Below are 15,920 nucleotides of genomic sequence, written 5' to 3'. Positions count from 1 at the left end.
ATCTTCCTCAACTCCACTGACCTCCAAATCTCCAGGAAGGCAACTTTTCACTTCTTTAGTGGAGCCCATTGTGGTTAATACCAGTTCAGTACCTTCTACCTGAAGATTGAGCTGCCTTGTTAACTTCTCAACTGTGCAATATTCACTGTGCCATAACCATCTGTTTGTCTGTGCAATATAAACGGTTCATGTGTAATACATTCACTGTACATATTACTTCACATAATATATTTCATTACACTGCATAAATTAGTTTAATTCCATTCATATTTTCCTATATATTTCTTTTATATTTCTACTTATTACTGCTGTTGTCTTTTTGCTGCTGTAATATTGCAAATTTCCCCATTGCAGGACTTATAAAGGAATTATCTGTATGGACACCGTCATTGAAGACACAATCAAAATAATCAAAATGTAAAGGTAAACTATATAGAACTGTTTATTTAACTCTCAATAATAAAAAAAAAAGCTTCAAGAGGAGGAAAAATATGCCAGCAGATTGCATAGGCCATCGGAGTGTGTGAAAGCCTTGGACACATGTTCACACACGGTCCTCAGATCCTCCATCGTCTCACACTTGCATCACTGGACGAGCCTCTTTGGCACTGAGGTCAACCCCTGATGCAGCAAAGCCAGTTCCACCCTGACAGAAACACATGACAGGCAGTCAGCACTAAATTCACATCAGAGTACAGACATACTGTTAGGAAATGTGGGAAACTAAAAACACTAGGATTAGGGGTGAGTGTTAAGGTTATAGGATAATTACTATACTGACTTATCTCACTATATATAAACATGAAGTCAATCATTTTGCTCACCTCGATAAATTGCCCTTTGTGTTTGTTTTACAGAAGAGATGCGAGTTGTACCGCTTCTCTCCTCTGAGTCTGGGAGCGAGTTTACACATATACTGCCTTGTTCATGTTGACAAGCTCTTCTTTCTCATTTCCGCTTCAAAGTCCATTTATCTGTGTGTGTGTGTGAGTGAGTGGGGCTGGCCCAGGATCTGTGTTTGAGTGTAAACCCGCCTCGCTCCCAGGCTCAAAGGAGATGAGCGAGGCGACATGAATTGATAAAATACACAGACATCAGCTCAATGTTAGGCGCACCGAGAAACATTTTTAGTTGCAATTCACAGATTTGACGTGGCAGACGTGCAATGTTGCACACACAAATGTTGCCACCGAAAACACTGGTGTTACTGCAAGTTCTATGGGCGCCCCTGGGGTTTACCACAATAAAAGGTTGGGAAAATAATAAGCACATAAATGCTATCTCTCATTCACTTGCTTGTTAAGTAGACATATACGTACATATGCAAGACTTGCGTTACAAACGGGTGGTTCTTATGCGTACTATGAAATAAAATCATAGTACTTGATTCTAAGGGGAGCTGACATCCCTTGAGTCAACATAGAAGTACACACATACCCTCTGCAGTGGTATGATGTCTCTGTCAGACAGTTTGTCTCCCGTCACAGGATCAATCATGTCCTTCTTGATCAACTTCTCCACACACTCCTGAGTCACCACGGTACCCCTGAAAAAAACGTCATAAAGAAAGTGTCACATACTCTTGGGAGTACTTAAAGAGAACACTTAGAATGCGAATGCCAGAGTTGGGCCACTCACGAGGGTCGCAGAACAGCACAGGGAACACTGTTGGCGAGGACGTCTCTGGTTACTGCACACACATACCTGTCCTGAAGACACAAAAAAGGGTTAGATCACATTAGCAGCACGGCAGAGGCAACACATTACACAGAGAAAAATGTTTGACCATAATATCATTACATACTCAGTGGTTGTTGAGAAGCTAATTTGCTAATAATTTTATCACACTAAAGCAGACATGAACCAAAATAGGGTCCAGACTTTCTCCGGAGTTGGTTTTGCTCTTTGCTTAGATGCGTTCACAACAACAAAGAGGGGTGGTGTAGCATGCAGGAGGCATTATGTGAAGTATTAATTCCAGAAATGACATGTTACATCAATACCAGCATGGAATCTTTCCATCTTAACATATCTGAGGGCGTGTCGCACTTTTTCTTATTCGTCTTGTGCAATTGCTATTCTTTTTTTCCATCCGTCATGTGTTAGATACGTCCAATACAGCTTCAAATACAGCCCATCTGGGTCATTTAGATTATCCAGTTCAGCACATGACTGAAAGCAACTTAACAGTGTGTGTGTCTCCAAAACCTATGATGATTCTTCTTATGTGCTACCCTCCATTGTTGGTCTGAGTCTTTTTAGGACATTCTCAATTGAGTGAAAAACATAAAAAAAACACACCTTGAGGCCATATCCGCATTTGAGCGGACATGTAAAAACCATTTCAGTTCAAACTGGACTTTGTCCGTGAATGTTATATGTCCTGAGAGATCCAATTACAAATGGAAAGATCTATCTGTTCACATTTTACCGTAAATGAAAGCTAGAAAAAGCAACAGAGAGAATGTTGAGATTTTACGAGATACAAATAAAAGTGAAGTGATTCTACCAAGTTTTAACAGGTCAAGGTAATTATTTCAATTCAATTCACGACTTTCTTCCTGTTTTGGACTGCTCTGCCAAACAAAGTTAAGGTGTCTGAAAGAAAGCTGCCTTCTACACATGATGAAGTGCCTGGCCTGGACCAATCGTAATGTGTTGGCCAACAGACAATGCAACTGAAATGTTTTGTGTAAGATGTATGATGAATCCCTATACTTCTTACTTGCGTTGTTGTGTTGCAACCTTCTAGTGATTCTTAGGCAAGCTGAATTAAATCAAATAATAACTGCTCCTTTCAAGTCTCAAGGTAAATTACTTGATATGGGTTGAGCATAATAATCATCATCATCACTTAGTGTAAATGTTCCAAATGTAAAACGGTTGTTTCACACCATTACCTATACACACATGGATTCATTCAAGTGCCTCTATTTGTAGGGGTTTCACTTCCCATTCTCACACTAATGGCACAGCTAACAGGGGCAATATGAAGATCAAAAATAATCACAATACCTAGAATACCTGTTATAGGATGTATTTGCTACAGTGATGTAATAAAACCAAGGCCCTTTCTCAGAAAACTGATAGAAACAGAATCGCCATCTTAAATGATCATGGAAGATCACCCACTGACCTTTGGTTGGGGGATGAGCCCCAGCCATCCCATATGTAAATTTTTTTCTGTAACTTGATTAATCATATTGATAACACACTGTGGCAGGCCTGGGTACTAGGTACTAGAGGGTTGTGGCTGAGGAGGGTAGAGAACTTGTCCTCCAACCAGAAGGTCGGTGGCTTGATCGCGGTCTTCCCTGTTTGCATGCCGAAGTGTCCTTGTGTGTGAATGGGTGAATGGCAAACTGTACTGTGAAGAGCCAGACTAAAAAAGCGTAGTATAAATACAGACCTTTTACATTTATCAATTTAGTAGTGAATGCTGTTAACACTGAACATTTCGTATGACGGTGAAGAACAAGGTGTTTAATTAAACTGACCTGACGGGTGAGCAAGGCCACTCTGCCCAGGCTCGGGTCCACTGGGGTGAAGCGCACTGTGACAAGTTCATTCATCTTAATGGGTCGTCCCGACATGGGGCATAGCACAGCCTTACTCTGATAGACATTAGGGACATCAAAGAAGGAGATAAGATTAATTAATTAATCACCGTCTCCACAATAAATTCCGCGTAACTTCAGTCAAACAGTAGAACGCTCTCTTTCAGCCAGAGGCAGGTATCCATCTTTGGATCCATGGCCAAGCTACCTTTACCCTTTAAAACTATTTCAACATTAAACAGACAGATAAACAAAACAAACAGTGAGAGAATACACTGACACCAACAGCAGCCTAACCCAAAAACACTGACCATGCAGACTATGACTCAAGTCTAAAAGTCCGAGTAGAGGCTGCAAGGTGTGTTACACCTCCTGGATAACATTTCTTTCATAAATGTTACACGATCCTAAGATAATCCTAAATAATAAATAATATGTTCAATTGTCATGAGGTTACAACAAAGGGGAGAATGTCTTAAAGCAGCTAAACTCTCTGACAGGTGACATCAGCAACCTGATGCAAGCAAGACATAAGGGCAGTACAGTATATGTTATCAATTCGATTCCTGAAAGATGATCGACATGGCAGGAGAATCCACTCACTGGTTTCTTGATCAGAGTGGGCTTGGCCTCTGGAGTCAGGGAGGGAATCCAGAAACTGGGAAGGCTCTGGCTGGAAGTGGAAGCTGAGGGGACAGTGGAGGATTCTACTGAGCTGCCTTCTGTCCTGCCCTTTTCAATTCCTTTGTTCTGCCCTGGAGGAGAAAACAGTTAGTTTGTACTGCCTTTGATGCCTTACTTTGATTATATCTACCAGTCTGTCATTGCTTCAATTTAACAGTTACACAATTGTGAGTTGTAATACCGCTGTACTGTGGGTGAATGCAACTTTTTTGTAAAGTGCTTTGAGTCATTGATAAGAGAAAAAAAAAACACTACATAAATGCAGTCCATTTGCACAATATGGACAATCTCTGTGTCAAGTACTCTTTACCACCTTGTCACTCTCTCTCACTCACAGACACACGAACAGTCAGTGTTAAATAATTCTTGGTCCAACCTGCACCACTGCCACACAGCCCACTCCACAAGGCTTATATAAGTCAGCCTTTCAGGCCTATTACTCCTTTTTCCCTCCACACAATCCCATGAAGAACTCATATCCCCGAGTGTAATCATGCGCTAAAGACACTGAGATGCCAGATTGTGGATGAATTAATGATGTAAATTGAAATGATGCCATCACCAAATGTTGACGGTTTCTGATTATAATAAACAGTTGGAACAGCTTCCTAGACCCTGTGTTCAATTGTGCACCACATCAGATGTTCTGAATAGTACTTTACTGAATACAATTAATATACTGCTATCATCAGATTATGTACCACAATTTTATAAGCTTTTAATCAAATCCCTTTTCAAAGAAAACACTCAGAACCCGGAGGTTTTAACCAATTACAGACAAATATCTAACCTCCCCTTGTGCAAATTAATGATGAGTCATCTGTGCACACCAAAGTTAAGCACCGTTTTCCTCAGGGTTCTGTGCTCGGCTTCCACTAGGAAACATTATCAGGACACACTGTAAATTCCCACTGCTATGCGAATGACACCCAGTTATACTTATCAATAAAACCAGAACAGTGTAATCAATTAATTAAACTTCATGCACAAAACCTGGATGAACCGCAATTTTCTCTCATTAAACTGAGATAAAACAGAGGTTCTAATACTTGGCCCTAAACACCTTAAAGATGCATCATCTAATGAAATAGCCATTCTAGATTCTATTCAGTTCTAGAACAGTCAGGAATTTGGGAGTTGTATGATCCTAATGTGTCCTTTGATTCTCACTAATTTCTAGAAGTGCCTCTTTTCAACTTTGTAACATCTGAAAAATCAGACATGTCCTGTCTCAAAAAGATGCAGAAAAATGAGTCCATGCCTTTGACACATCCAGACTTGATTATTGTAATTTCCTGTTATCAGGCTCCAGCAGTAAAGAGTTAAAGACCCCGCAGCTTGTCCAAAATGCTGCAGTACATGTTCTGACAAGAACCAGGAAAAGAGACCACATACTGTATCTCCTGTATTAGCTTCACTATACTGGCTTCCAGTATAAATTTTAATTCAGAATATAATTTAAAATTCTCTTCCTCACCTACAAGGCCCTTAATAATATGACACCATCATACCTTAAAGAGCTCATGGTACCATATCAACCCACTAGCTCCCAGAATTCAGGCTTACTTGTCCCGGAGACACCCTCTCTACGTTTGAGAGTAGGCTTTAAACCTTCCTTTACGATAAAGCTTATAGTTAGAGCTGGTCCAGGCCTGTCTTAGACCTGCTCTTTAGTTATGCTGCTAAAGGACACATTGGAGCTTATCTTTTCTCTTCTCCCACTTAATCACATTAGTGTCTCAACAATGCATGTTACTGACTTGACCTCTTTGCGTCCTGAGTGCTTTATTGTTTACAGATCCAGGACCATGATTCATTCTGTACAATTTTACATGTAGTCATTTATATAAAAAAAATGTAAAACGATTACACCTTAAATTTGAATTTACATTTTATTATGGCTCAGTGACTTTGTCATACGGTTAATAATAATAATAATAATAATAATAACTGTATTTGTATAGCACTTATCTAAACAAAGTTACAAAGTGCTTCACAAAAAAAAAATCCATGGCTAGAAGAACAATAAATTATAATAAAAGGTATTCAATTCAGTTACATTTTTTTGGGACACAGAGCTGTTTAACCATCACATTTGAGCTCTGTAAGGTAAATCTGAAGGTAAAGGTAAATCTGACCGGCTACTGGCTTGTGCGGCAGTGCTATGAAAGCCATGTGGCCCTTTCCTGATGCTCCTGAAAGGGACATATTGGAGATGTCTAGGTGAAGTCCATGCAGAGACCCTGAACAGCCCATCAACAGCAGGCAATCTAACTAGCTCAAAACACAGCTAGCTTAGCTAGCATGTAAAACGGGAGGGAGTGTTTAAAACTTTGAAAAAACGTACTACTCCAAGTCATCCTTTTAAATTGATTTTAATATCTGCAGTTGCAGTCTCAGTTTGGAAGCTAACATTAGTAGACTCGTTAATTAGCAGGCTAGCGACATCGACGACGTGCTAACATTAGCTAGCTAGAGTTTTTCCTCACTCTTCCTACTCGTTAAGGGCAGAAGATATTGAACCCTGTTAAGCCCTGTGAGACAAATTGTGATTTGTGAATATGGATTACCAAAAAAAATACATTTTTTTCCAAAACTATCCAGGTCGGTGTGTCAATGGTCCCAGTTCAGACATAGAGCATGCAGTCATAACCTGAAGACATTTGAGACTTACCAGATATGAATGGGTTGATGGGTTTGGATACGATGCTGTTCTCCCTGGTTTTAAACTTCTCCACTCTCTCCCTTTCCTCCGACTTGGACTCAAGCTGGCTGCTGCTCTTCTGTGCCTTCTTCTGCTTGTCATACAGCTAAAGAGAGGAGGAAAACAAAGCTGAGTGTGTTGGTGAACATTTCACTAAAACGTTGACATGTTTGAAAATCATTAATGACATAAGCTTCAACACCCACATGGATCCATTTATGGTTTTAGAGGCATCTTCTTTGCTCTGTTTCAGCTCTTTCTTCATACTGAACTAACTTTTATAATAACTTTTTTGTTACATCCAATGTATATTTCCACTTCCCATGTGCAATATCACTGTGAATTTCCTTGTATCCTTGTATGGTGTTTACATTTTTCTTTATATCTATATGTATTTTCTATCTTTATTTTATTGTTCTCTATCTTAATGCCCTTCTGCTGCTGTAATGTCTAAATTTCCCCAGTGTGGGATGAATAAAGTCGATCTTATCTTATCACAATTTAAGCATAGATTTAGCCAATGACACAGGACCAATGTTGTTATTAAGTTATATTTGTGTGGATTTTAATTTAACAATGCTCCTAATATGAAACTAAATTTCATCTGACAGCTGTCTCTCTGTCTCCTCACCAGGTGTCACTTTTGCAGTTTGCAGATAGATCTCTCTCTAAAATCCAACTGGATACACCAGTGTGGTGTTGTGTATACTGTACATAGTCAGAACTGCTGGCTTTACCTTCATTTTTTTGGCAATTTCTGTCTTCTGGTGGAGAACGTATTCAAGAATGGCCTGTTTGTCATACAAGAATCCATCTGGACTGCAGACAGCAAAAGACAGAAGACTGTTTATGTATGCGGTCACACAATAAAGTTATACAATATGTTTGAGAGTATGAGCGCTGGAGAGAGAAACATACGTCACCACAGGATCATGACAGGGCTGAAGGGACAGGCAGCAGCAGTCAAAGTCTTTGATAGCGTCTTTGCCCAATCGAATGCTCTGAGTGCCGTAACCAGATGCAGCTGAACAAAAAGAAAGAACGCCGCACACAACATGCTTAAAGTGTATACTGAAGGACGATGCAGAACATGCTCATGTGGGGGGGTGTCAATGGTTCAATACAATTAAGATGAGGTCCATCAGGAATGAAACAGGTTAGTGGAATCTTAGTTTCTTATTATTTCTAATCTTTTTTAGGAGAGGAACATTTTAGCACCACTTACAACAACACATTCATATTTTACCCATTTGAAACATTTTATGATATTCCTCTTTTTCAGTGTTTATTCAAGGCGGTGGGCAAAACAACTTGTGATTGAACGTGACTTCAGAAGAAAAAGAGGACCGATGTTTTGTTTTCCATTTTGTAGCAAAAAAAAAAACAACCTATGGATGAAATCATGGCTGAGAAAGCTTAAACATTTCGCAGCACCAGCTGGAGGTGAATTTTTTTGATAAATCTGTTAATCTAATGATTCATTTGTCATTTACTCAACGATCATTTTTATATTCCTAAAAAAATTAAAAACCTGTTAAATACAAACACATATGACAAAAAACTAAGTATGCACTGCAAGGGATTATTCTGCAACAAGAAATAGCCCAGTCTGAACTGCTATCAGCCTTTTACAGTCCCTTACAAAATGAGTGCGAGCTTGTACGAGCCTGTTCCATTTAAATACAAGGAATATATCCATCTGTCCTTTTCACCGTCATAGTATTTTCTATTACCAACCAACTGGAGAGTAGATAATCTGCTTCCTGATTACACTGGCATGCATAGGACCATTGTACGGAATGCAAATCTGATATGAATTTTATAAGATGAAAAGCAGAAATCATTTGTTTTAAGAGAAAAGGTATTAATGAGGGTGATATTGGATGATCTATATGGTGGGTCGCCAACCACCATTAAAACTCCAAGAACTTGTTTTAATGACCGATGAGGTTCTTTAACCCCTGAACATAGCCCACTCCAGGCTCTACAGACAAACATATCACTTTGGTTTCACTTTCACAAAGATATTTGTGAGCATCTGTGACTCAATGCATCAATTTCAAGCAGTTGTGATTGATGACTTCTGTTTGTGCTGGAAGAACATCCATAGGATTTCTGAGAATATATTCCACACGTGCAGCTCTCGTTACAGCAGTGTGGATGTGTTTTGCATCCTCTGTGCTGCAGCGACTGTAGCCACACATGTGAAAGTAGGAGTTTCTTCATTTGTGATTACTAGCACTGGATTTGTGCACCTGTGATGGAGTCGTTTGCAATGCCTAAAGCATTTTTCAATTTTGAGATACACATGTGTGACATGTGATTTCATTGTTACTTAGAGTTGTTCATATTTTCCCATTAATTCAGCTCAGACTTTAGCTGTCTGCAGAATTGCTGCTAAATGCAGAATTCACAATGCATTTCTTCAGGTCGATTGTACCTCTGGGCTTAAATTGGTTAAACTGGGCACAGTGTTTGTGTAATGTTTGTCACTGCGTTTGAAAAAAGCCTAGCAAAACACCACGGGACTAAACTAAGGGTTAGCTCCCTGCGGTACTCACCCGTGTCCTTCTTTTTCTCGTGGTACGTGTAAACAGCTCCTGCCGTGCAGTTCTTTCCATGGCGGGTCATCGTGTCTTAGGTTTACCGAGACGATCTGTAGGAAACACGGCAGCCTTTCAATGTTGTTGTGAGTACGTCGTGTTACGGTGCTAACATTAGCTGCTAAACTAAACACCCCGATGAATTCATTCTAGCTAAGGAGAACAGGCCGTGTCAGAAACGAGCTGATGTAGCATTAGCAGTGCCATCTACACGGTAAAACGTTACCTGCGAGGGAAATAAGAGAAGCCTTCTCGAGCCACTATCAGGAGAGTTTTACTTGTGAAACACGCATGCGCAACAGTAAACGCTTTACGGCACGTTAAATGACGCACAACAGATTCAGTGGACGGAAAGTCACCCGCTCATTCATTAACCCACACTTCACCATGGGGCCTTCATGGTAGAATACTATATAGCTGTAGAGTATACGAGCTCAGTGGCAAAAGAAAAGAAAGCGCTCGGACACTACATCTCTGCGCCGGTTATTACGTCATTGTTGCAGGACTATGACGTAAAACAACGCCAGTGGAAAATCTATATTTAAAATGTTTCTGTACACTAAGTATTGATACTTTTAGGTAAAAATGTATAAATAAACGTGTTGTCTGCAGTTTGTGCAGGGATGCTCTGCTCCGATTCACGTTTGTACGACAGCACTTCCGGTGTTGGGTAGCTTCTTCTTCTTCTTCTTCTTCTTCTTCTTCTTCTTCTTCTTCTTCTTCTCTTTCCGGCAGACTAGGCACTACTTAGTGCATTGCTGCCTCCATCAGGTAACGAACCATCACTGCAGCTCATGTCCTCAGTTTATACTACATCTTGTAAGTTTCCACACACAAAGTTTCCATATCTCTCTCCTGTGTTGTTTCAATACTCAGTTTGCCTATCTCTATAAATACCATTCTCCTTTCTTTGGCACAGAGTGGACAATACATCAAAATACGTTGGACAGACTCCGGGACTCCACAGTTGTCAAAGTTGCCATCTCTGTGTCCGCAGTGACCGAGCCTTAACCTTGTCAATATGATTTCATTAGTTCGAGGCATGGTTATTTTAGTGACAGGTTTCACTGTCTGAGAGCAAATAAAGCTGTTCGAAACTATCTGATTTGCATATTTGCAGAAAAATACCAAAATATGAATCAGATAAAGATATGCAAAATAGGCTGCATAATTATACATATGGAAATACCAGAATGTTCAGATGGTAATGCAGTGAACTCTTCGTCAATTAATAATTTCATTCTAAACATCCACATGCTAAAATGGCATCAGAATGCCTGTAATTCATGAGTCATTAGTGTCTCAGCAGCCCCCCTCCCCCCTCAGTCCATACTACAATAGACTACTCCATGAGCGTGTCCATGCAAGTGATTCAGGGTGTAAACACAAACTGACGAGCAGTGTTGTACCAGTTCACATTTAAAAGTTCAGTTCTCACAGATGAAAATGAACTAGTTCACGTTCATTTGTTGTGTTTTTTATCGGGATTATTTAGATGACGATCATGTGTTTAGTTATGAATCGATAGTGTCGGATCATGAATCTGTGTCGCTCCTATGTGTGTCGCCTCTCAATGCTGTACTGAGCGCACACATGGATGACTATTTTTATGATGTTTAAATGCAGCATCATAAACTCTGGAATCAAACAAACACTGAGTAACTTCATGTACTGATCAGGTCCTGATAACTAGTGATGAGAGTTTATTAGTTACAGTGAGAGCAGCTCAGAGAGGAGGAGGAAACAGAATGAACTAGTGATGAGAGTTTATTAGTTACAGTGAGAGCAGCTCAGAGAGGAGGAGGAAACAGAATGAACTAGTGATGAGAGTTTATTAGTTACAGTGAGAGCAGCTCAGAGAGGAGGAGGAAACAGAATGAACTAGTGATGAGAGTTTATTAGTTACAGTGAGAGCAGCTCAGAGAGGAGGAGGAAACAGAATGAACTAGTGATGAGAGTTTATTAGTTACAGTGAGAGCAGCTCAGAGAGGAGGAGGAAACAGAATGAACTAGTGATGAGAGTTTATTAGTTACAGTGAGAGCAGCTCAGAGAGGAGGAGGAAACAGAATGAACTAGTGATGAGAGTTTATTAGTTACAGTGAGAGCAGCTCAGAGAGGAGGAGGAAACAGAATGAACTAGTGATGAGAGTTTATTAGTTACAGTGAGAGCAGCTCAGAGAGGAGGAGGAAACAGAATGAACTAGTGATGAGAGTTTATTAGTTACAGTGAGAGCAGCTCGGAGAGGAGGAGGAAACAGAATGAACTAGTGATGAGAGTTTATTAGTTACAGTGAGAGCAGCTCAGAGAGGAGGAGGAAACAGAAACTACAGCTCAACTGTGACCAGAGAAACTCTACGTGCATCTAGCAGGGCATTGCGCACCGTGGCTCGGCCTATGGAGCCCGTGTACACCGCCTGGCTCCCATTCTGGGAGTGAAGATTAGGGCTTGTTCGCTCTGTGTGCGTCTAGTCGGACATTGCGAACCAGTGGGCCAGTGATAGACATATGATAGTTTATCGTGGGCTGGATATAATTGTACCACGGGCCGGAAGTGGCCCGCGGGCCTTGAGTTTAACATCTCTGACCTAGGGGAAGAAGTTAAGTAAGTAATGTTATGGACGTTTTCTGGAAGCTGGTGAAAGGAGAGCTCAGACAGCAGCTGATGTTCATGTAGAAGATTTGAATGTAGACTTGATGCATCAAGGAGACCAGAAGGTGGAACAATATACAAACACTAACAGAGTAACATGAGACATTGTCACCCTCAAATCTGAAGATGTCTCCTGCAACATCCTCATATATCTTCCTCTACTTGTGTCACCCATTCTAACAGCACATCCATGAATGGCTAGAATTGCTGTCACTCCCTATGCAACATGTAGGTGTTCACATCCTGTTGGATACTGGTGAAATACACAAAAGAGTTGACGTTGGTGTCTCTCTGTCTGGGGCAACTGAGTTAGATCTGAAAGTCCCTTAGCGCAGACACAGTGTTCTGTTGGTTGGTCCTTTATCTATAACCTGACCTTGTGTACTGCTTAGAGAGAGAAGAGAGTATCTGTGGAATTAGCCAGGCACTATTCTCTTAGTGGTGTACAGATATAATGTAATATACACTATATATATAAATATGTGTCTGTCTTCAGCCATGTCACTGCTACTTGGTTTCCATATCACATATCATTTAACTGATGCTTTTATTGAAAGTGACTTCTAATAACAGGGGTTGCCCAAGGCAGTGTGGCATGTAGATGGGAAAGACTGGAATCAAACCATCAACCTACTGGTTGGAGGACGACCGCTCTACTCCTCATCCACAGCCACCCCAAGGTATGTTAATAAACACATAACATTAACAGATAATGAGGCCACAAGATCCCCTTCTGTGGCACTGGCTGGAGAGATGATAGCCACACCAAACCATTCAGGTTCTTTAAGCACAGTTTCTTTTTAATTGTATTTTTATTTGGAAAAGGCAAACTAACACATTATATACAAATCTTTTTATTGTCTTTCAAATTACCATTTTTTCCACATACATGTATATAAGCATATGCACCGTGAAGTAGGCACAGCTCAGTTCACAATCCTCAATCTTCACTTAATGGAGTACATGTTAATTCGTTACTTATAGGTTTGATATTTTCACACATCTGTATGATACCCCATAGACACAGATGTATCATCGTAATTACTTGTATTACTGTATGTATCGCTACTTCAACCAGTATACAGCGTTTACAATTCACCATATTTCATATGCCCGTCACACCCATTGTTAAAAACTCAACTATAAACAAATGAACCAAGGGAGCTTACATTTCTATTATTTGCTTCAGGAAGAGAAACGGAAAATGAAAACGGTGGATTTATACAAAGTCTGCTCGCAGTGGGGTCATATATTCAATCCATTTATCCCAAATTTGGAAATAGGTCTTAAAATATCTCATAATATTTTTCCAGCAGTGTTCTCTCCAACCCATAGAATTAGTGGAGGACCACTGAAGTCTGCATATTTCCCCCCAAGCCTCTTCAGAAATGCCCTTTCCAGCTTCTTTTTCCCACTTTTGTCTGACATACAGGGTGTTGTCACTTTTAGCATTAAAGACAACATTATACAGTCTAGATATTGACTTCTGTGGTATTGAACTTAAGGCTGATTTTAGGATTTTATAAAACTCAGATCCTGCCATTGATAAGTCTATAGGTACACACTTCTAATTGAAATAATGTCGTACTGGGAGGTATCTATAAAAATCACTGCTGTGGACCCTGTTCCTCTTGCAGTGATTGAAAGCTTTTCAGCGCCCCCTTGTGTAAATGAGAGGTTGTTAGCCCCTTTCCTATCCAGGATTCAAACCCCACCCCCCCCGTTGGGAAAAAAGTCTGTATCATAAGCACACCATCTAAGGTTTTAACATATCATAGATTCCCCTAACTTGACCACCTTCTGCCATATTTTTGATGTGAGATTTATCCGGAGATTTTATTATCTCTTCCAGCTGAGCTCCATTTAGGCTCAGATCTTGTCCCCTGGGCCTTGGAGGATTTGGTGTGATGTTCATATTAGATATTTTTAAATTACTCCACTGAACAGTACAATTTTATTGTCGTTCCTTTATTGAAATGTGTCTTTTTACACCACAGGCTTTACCAAAGCAAATTCTGTCAAACAACTGTTGCTGGTGTATTAAGTAAACATTATAGTTGTCCTATGTTCTGTTTGTAATAACATATGAAAATGTTTAATGCTTGCAGCATGCTATGCCCTCCTTTATTTCTGCTCATACTTGGTCTTCTTTATTATTCCTAATTAGGGACCTAATGCAACTAATTTTACACTACATAAAAAATGTATTCATCAAACTCATGCAGAGTTGATGTGACATGCTGGGAGTTTTTCACATCCAAAAAGTATATTCCTGGGGCATAATTATTTCTGAATAATCATAATAACCTCACAACAACCTACTATTTCTTAATTTACCATATGTTTGTACATCATGACAAACGCAATGTGATTTCACTGAAATTCTATTGTTACAGGATAAAAGGCCTTTCAGGATACATGTTGACCCATCTGCTTGTGTGATTTTCTTTTTCAAGACAAACATGCAACAAAGTAGGCACTGGTGGTGTCTAGTTCTCTTGCAGAACTCCCCCACGTTGTAAGTGTCTTTAATTTTACTACTCTTTATTTGCATCTTTGAAATTATTTGTTTTACTGTAGCCAGACTGAGTATATTTTCAAATAAATGTTCGAGGCGGCAGGAGTATAAGAGACTGCAGGGAGAGACAGGAGGAAGAGCACGCCCCAGCAGTCAGCAGCTTCAGGAGTCACAATAAACAACAAACATTAGGAAATTATAGTTCCCAACATCATCATCACAACTAAATACAAATATAAAAGTTATTTCAAACCCCTGACTGTGGAATGGACACAATCAATATGTTCTCCACTGATATAAGATTTTCTCCTCATATTCCTCACATTATATTTCAACATATCAGTCCTTTGTTATATATTCTTATTTTCAATCAAATCTGTTTTGGTATTATTTCTGTGAGTTATGGATGATTAAATGTTTCCTCTGTATGAACTGAAAATATCTTTTCTCAGAACATGTCATTCTGTTTTGGGCAGGAAACTTCATTATACTGTCAGCGCACAGCCTACAGCACAGAGTATTTCTTGCTTCTTCATCACTTCTTTCCTTGACCTTGTGGCATATCCCATCGGGGTCATGGAATAGTGGTTAGGAGAGGAGATTATATGGACTTTCCAAAGGTAGCCAGGGTTTGTCAATGAGAACCTGGCAGCAACTTTCTGAAACAGGCCCCTAAATCTAGCAGTGCCTGTGTTTCCCCTCATGTCTTATTTGTTTATCTGTCTGAATAGCGGCATATCCTGCAAATGTGCCTGTGCGTTTCCTGTTAGAAGATACCTACACCCATTAAAAAAAAGAAAGTAGCAGATGCACAGACTAAAATGGTTCTGGCCTAAAAGATAAATGTATATTGCCTTGAGATAATGTATATTATGATTTGGCGCTAATCAAATAAAAATGAATTGAAAAGAAATGGCAGGGTAACTAATTTATACTGCTTGGAAGAGAGAAAGACATGATTCAATACAATCAATCCAATTTTATTATCACATCGCATAAACAGAGAGTACATTTCAGACACTGTATACATGTATGTGTAATATTCTAGAGGGAATTAAACCAGATACTCATATATTGATATAAATAAATATATTTGTGCAGCATGATTTGCTTATAGGGTGGAGAGTGTTCTGTCAAGAAAACCAATTTGACTGCTTCGGAGTTAATGATATGGTGAGAAAGAAGTGGAATAAACAACTATC

At 39.7% G+C, this 15,920-nt stretch overlaps 1 protein-coding gene and 1 long non-coding RNA gene across 3 annotated transcripts; one reads left to right on the top strand and one right to left on the bottom strand.

Annotated features, from left to right (window-relative positions):
* Window positions 1-418: 418 nt before the first annotated feature.
* nosip (nitric oxide synthase interacting protein) lies at window positions 419-10,266 on the bottom strand. Of its 2 annotated transcripts, none has more exons than XM_020102935.2 (10): window positions 10,191-10,266; window positions 9,507-9,601; window positions 7,864-7,969; window positions 7,683-7,764; window positions 6,916-7,051; window positions 4,161-4,312; window positions 3,498-3,614; window positions 1,639-1,709; window positions 1,438-1,546; window positions 419-646 (listed from the first exon to the last, which is right to left on the bottom strand). In XM_020102935.2, the coding sequence occupies exons 2-10, from the start codon at window positions 9,574-9,576 to the stop codon at window positions 575-577; spliced, it is 915 nt and encodes a 304-aa protein (XP_019958494.1). In that variant the 5' UTR covers window positions 9,577-9,601; window positions 10,191-10,266; the 3' UTR covers window positions 419-574. The 2 variants fall into 2 exon arrangements, with proteins under 2 accessions (XP_019958494.1, XP_019958493.1); XM_020102934.2 differs by having other exon boundaries at window positions 9,775-10,247.
* Window positions 7,961-8,332, top strand: LOC138407713 (uncharacterized). The gene is made up of 2 exons (XR_011241041.1): window positions 7,961-8,101; window positions 8,228-8,332. It is a non-coding gene; the product is annotated as an uncharacterized lncRNA (long non-coding RNA).
* Window positions 10,267-15,920: the final 5,654 nt, after the last annotated feature.

Source organism: Paralichthys olivaceus, chromosome 5 (assembly GCF_024713975.1).
Source record: "Paralichthys olivaceus isolate ysfri-2021 chromosome 5, ASM2471397v2, whole genome shotgun sequence".
NCBI lineage: Eukaryota > Metazoa > Chordata > Actinopteri > Pleuronectiformes > Paralichthyidae > Paralichthys > Paralichthys olivaceus.
The sequence above is the reverse complement of the archived record's forward strand: the minus strand, read 5'-3'. Positions and strand labels throughout refer to the sequence as shown.